The 5,478-nt window shown below is 38.2% G+C and overlaps 1 protein-coding gene across 1 annotated transcript in view; it reads left to right on the forward strand.

Moving 5' to 3' along the window:
- Positions 1-361, forward strand: part of LOC108757582 (T-box transcription factor TBX20) — a 55,076-nt gene extending 54,715 nt beyond the window's left edge. Inside the window, 1 exon segment of the mRNA XM_018502043.1 lies at positions 8-361. Coding sequence (XP_018357545.1) covers positions 8-325 — 318 coding nt within the window. The 3' untranslated portion in view covers positions 326-361.
- Positions 362-5,478: the final 5,117 nt, after the last annotated feature.

Genomic DNA, 5,478 nt, shown 5'->3' on the forward strand with positions numbered 1-5,478 from the left:
CCATCAGCAGCAGCAACATCAACAGCAACAACAACTTGGTCATTTATGGTGGGCCTCTTCGATTGGATCTACTATCTTTGCAGCGGCACATCATCAACAGCAGCTGGTCGCGTCCAGTTCCCAGCAGAATGCAACAGGCCCCGCGGCCCCTCGACCACTCTATCCGTCGCCTCTTGCCTTGGGTCACAACCGATTTTCGCCCTACCACACGACTGTCCCCAAGTCCTCAACGCCGGCTGCGCCGTCGCCGTCGCCGTCCAGAAGGGCCACGCCGTCGCCTACAGATAGTCTCAGCAGGGAGGCCCAAGACCTTTCGCCCTCGTAGTCTCTCGTGGCTTCATTAGGAAAACAATGATCGCGATTTTCTTTTAGAGAGACTCGATAGATCAGTGTTGTCACCTGTGGTTGAACTAGTGTACACTTTTGGAACTTAAAGTGAGATAGGTATATGTTTGATATTTGGCGAAAGGGGAAGAAGAGAGTTCTAGTACAGTCTCATGCAGGAATAAAAAACAGGAGGGGTTTGATGTCTCAAACATGTTATTAAGACTGCACGAGCTTTTTTTCATATAGAAAAGAAAATTCCGTACAATTGGATTGTACAATTGCGTTGCGTTTTTTATGAAGGAATCTATTCCTCTCGATGTGATGAAAGTCAACTTTTCTCGACTAAGACCGAAATGTAACAATCAATTCATCTTGCAATATTCGTCTTCTTTCACTGAAAAACTGACGAAACTTTTGCGCGCGCTGATCGATTTCCATCGCATTATTTAAAAAATAATATAAATAAGTGTGTAAAAGGAGCCTTATGTCCATTTCTACCGAATTAAGTTAAATCAAGATTAAAGTTAATCTTGATTTGGTAGAAATAAGTGTTATTCGGTCAAAGCGGAGGTGCCTAATAATAATAATTTCTTGCATGAATTTTTACGTAGATTTTCATAATTCAAGCAAATTGCGTGCCGATTATTTGTCGATCTTGAAACACAATCATAAACTGAAACTAGAATTGTAATAAGGTAAACTCGGGTAAAATGGGCATACGAAAAAGATGGCCGTTGGCTTTCAGAATGGCTACAAAAATGCTTTATTTAGCAATTATTAGAGAAATTACAGCTCATGGCCATAGTACCCAAGCTTACCTTGTCATGAATTAAATTGATGTACGATTTAAAAATAATGATTATTATTAATAATATAATCTTGTAATGAAATTATAACAATATTATTAATAATAATTATTATTATTGATTATTAATTTAAAATAATAAGTATTTTATTTTTACTTAAAATAAATCTTTATGTTTCATTTCTTTTAGAGTTCCAGAATTCTTAGTAGTTACAGAATTTTCTTATTAAAAGTGCAATATTTAACGTACAATTAATTATTACGTTTTTTGTCATTGAATTATTAAGGAGCCGGTCTCCATTCCGTTAGATTAATACAAGATGAATGTGAGCATTCGCACATTCATATGCATGCGTAACGTGATAAATTGATATGGAATGTTTACGTAAAACGGGGATCGATTTTCGTCGCGCGTGTCATATGTCACACGGCGTCGGAAGACGTCGCGGAGTAGGTTGCCGCGAGTCCGGGGTACCGACGAAACGTGAAGAATCCGGCATGAATAGCGACGATAATTGTAGTGTCAAAGGTTCCCGAGTTGGCCACGGCGAGTTGTCGCTCTCCGTCCTTTTCTCGCGCCGCGCCGCAAAGATGAACCGGAGGAAAGAAACGTAAAGCTCACGCTCTCCGAGAGTCTGAATACTGCCTCTCTCGGCTGAACTCTCGACCTTTGGCGTGGTGGCAAAGCACAGGGGACCCGAGCCGTCTCACGTGACTCGGCGATTCCGTTGTCTCCTTGACTGAACCCTGGGACCGAGAGAAGCTCGATCTGTACATATCCTTGCCTTGATCAGCGATCGGAAGCGATAGGACCGCCGCGATCCTGGTAGTCGGGATTATGGGCGTAGCCAGGAAGGACAAGGAAGACCATGGTGTACCTCTAATTCTTAAAGAAGAACAGAAGTAATTAAAGCTTTTAAACAGACTATGTTTTGTGAGTACTCACAAGAAATTATAAATTTTAGAAAAGAAGACAGAAAGTTCTAAAAAGATTTTCTGAGAATCCAAGATGGCTAGTGTTCTAAATTTAAGTTTTTCCAGTTTGAAGGATCAGTTTACAATTTTAAAAAATTAATTAATAAATAAAATATATGTATGATTATATGATTTAGCTATCAGTAATTTATTAAATATGATATAAAATAAAACAAATCTGACAGTCCATACCATCGACTATCTCCCCACCCCCCTCCCGAGTTAAAAAAAACATCTCAAATTTAATTTTACTTCCTTCCTAAAAATATCCTGGTTACGCCCATGGTCAACGTATACCTAAAAACGCATTTTGAAATCAATAAAAATAAAAAAAATATTGCGTAAAAAATCTCTTGCATTTGCAGAAGAGATGCCGGATATCTTGAACTTTAAGTTCCTGACATGTATCTTGCAGCATATTTTATAGGTTGATCGCCCAGACTACTCTCACTGTCATAGGAAAAACCGCGATGATACGCCGAATCGGATAATCCGATTTCTCGAGCGAAAACGTTTTCGTTGTGCGTTCTCGTTTCTATATTTCATCAAAATTGTTACTTTGTAGCTGCGTATCTTTGTATGCAAGAAACACAGTTGCGTGTCGTTTCGAAGTCGAGCGAACGATCTGCAAAGATCATAGTGATCTTCAGCGGATCGCACGCGCAAGAATACGAACGGATTGTACATATGTAACCATCCTGATTCCCAAGGCGGCATAATTGCCGTACAATGCCGTACATAATACACGTATATACATCTTTAAGGGCAACACTAAGCTGTACGACGACTAAAGTCTACTTGTATATAGGTATACATATATATACTTGCGATATAAGATAACTACGCCTCTATCTCTTGTAATATAAGCTGTATATTTCGTATCACAAGCTATTGTTATCGTTATTTATGTTTCGATTCCATACTTCGACGTAGAGTGAGCGCGAAGTGAGCGCCTTGAACGCGACATGTTTCGACTGAAAGGATTTACAGTACTGCGATAAATCATTTTTCCACATAGCACCGATCTCTAAAGGACATTCTAAAGACATCCATAAGATATTTTCCTAAGGATGTTTTCAAGGTGTCTCTTGGATAAAGTGTGTTATGTAGATTAAAGAACCGATGACTTTGACATTCGATTCACATTTAAGTTGAGCCTAGCGAAAGGTTGAGGAATCGTTAAGGATCTCAGAGCGACACTTCGCGCGTTCTCTGCGAGCACCTAAAGGATTATTATCGCCGCGGCGATTAGTGTTAGTGTAGAGCGTTACATTGTTAATGCTTGTGTTGTGAGAAACGCGTACACCTATTGCTGTGCAAGCTGCTCCCTTGTAAATAAACCCTAATAAACTTCTTGTACCGAATATATCCGAGCAGCCGTTCCGAATATTCTCCCTTAGCTGTCGTCTATTTCTGTTACGTTCCACTCATTCCTAAAATTGTCTTGTTTAAATTACGTAAGAATTTTGGAAAGATAACAGACTTAATCGTATTTTTATCATCTCTGTTCGTAAGAATTTAATCCTGTATCATCCGTACGGGAAGGTACTGAAGCATATACATCATCGTTATCATATAATTAACTCATAAATAACACAAAAACATTTCCTTCTCTCTCTTGTAGATTATTTATCGCCGGGTCGCAGATATTATCCTACGGACAAATCGCTCGAGTATCTACTCTCTCATCCTTGGCGTGGGTAAGCCTGATGTGATCGAGGTAAGGAACTATTATTCGCAGTTGATCCTGTCCGAGCTGGCGTGTACACGCTTAGGCAAATGTTGTCGGTTCTGTATGGTTAACTGGCTACAGGATGCCCCGTTTAAAGGCATCATCACGCGATCCTCAAGCCGGCCGTGCGATTAGGGGATGAAGGAGTCACCATTTGTTGGAAATGCAAGCCAGCGAGACTGACTGATCACCAACGCGGTCACGAGATCGCTCTCGCGTTGTCGTTCTTGCATTGGGCATTTTTGTCAGCGTATGTGACACTCATTTATCGCAATGAAGAATTAATTCTCTCTTTTTAATCATATGTTTTCAAATTCTGTAATGAGCAATTTTATCGAATTGTTCAGATAAAGAATTTTTACACTGAAAAAAAATTTCCTAGATCTAAGTAATATTTTCTTGAATAGTAATACTAAGTAAACATTTCCTTATTGCAGATAAATATTTACTAAATATAAACATACATTATTTAATTTAAATATTACTTTCCTTTTTGAATAAATATTTATTTGCATTAAAGAAATGTTTACTTATTGTTAATACTATTCAAGAAAATATTACTTAAATTTAAGAATTTTTTTCAATGGGCAAATAAAAATCTAATAGACAAGTATTTTAATACATATAATACTAAAACTATCATGTTTCGAAGTTAATTATAACGGAATTTTATTAACTTATAATATATATAAACTGGAAAACAAATTGACAAACAAAAATTATCGTAAAATTATATATTGGCCGGAAACTTTTATCTGCCACTATATGTCATCGAGTATTTTCTTAGCAAATTTCAACTGATTTTATATCACTTTTATTCTTTACAAACATTATAATATATATTTATTACATCTTCTATCCGTTAAATCGCGAATGTATATGAAAGCTGTAACTTCCACCGCGTCGACAATTGAAATAATTAATTAGTATACCATACTAAACTGGGATTAAATTTATCGTTCGCGTAGCTATTCGCTTTATTAATTCGTCGAGCGATCATCATGTCGTAAAGTGGGCAGAATGAATACATTTCCATCGTTATGGCCGTATCGGACGGGCATTAGGACATGAATAGACGTGCCGTCGGTCGGTCCCGACCGATCCATCCTTCGGTCGTAAATCACACGTCGCGTTCGGCACGAAAGGGCGACGGGATCCGGTATTAGCAGCGGCGCCGAGAGGAGTGACACGGTGGAGAGCGTTACGACGAAAAAGGGAAAAAGCGGCGCGTAACGTCTCGTCGTCGTAAACATCGAGGATGTCCGGCCGCTTGATTAGGTCCCCTCTCCCGTCCTGTCGCCGTAAAGCACGCGATTGCGATCACGCCTTCGGTAAAAAGACCGAGAACGAAAGCACATGAATCTGCCTCTGCTCATTAAAATGGAGCACATTTTACAAGGCGAGAGCGACTCCTGATGGGAATATAATTTACGAAAAATTTATCACGGACACCAGATGTCTATAAAGACATCTTAATCATTAGGCTATCCCCACGCGGTTTTTGAATTTTTTTTCAATTTTAAAATTTAGGCATTTTTTGTTTGATATGCTATATTATATTATATGTTATATTTTAATAAATGTTACAATTAATATTATAAAAATATAACAATTAAAAAATATATTATATTAGAATATA

The sequence above is a fragment of the Trachymyrmex cornetzi genome, unplaced genomic scaffold (genome assembly GCF_001594075.2).
Source record: "Trachymyrmex cornetzi isolate Tcor2-1 unplaced genomic scaffold, Tcor1.1 scaffold147, whole genome shotgun sequence".
NCBI classification, from domain to species: Eukaryota; Metazoa; Arthropoda; class Insecta; order Hymenoptera; family Formicidae; genus Trachymyrmex; species Trachymyrmex cornetzi.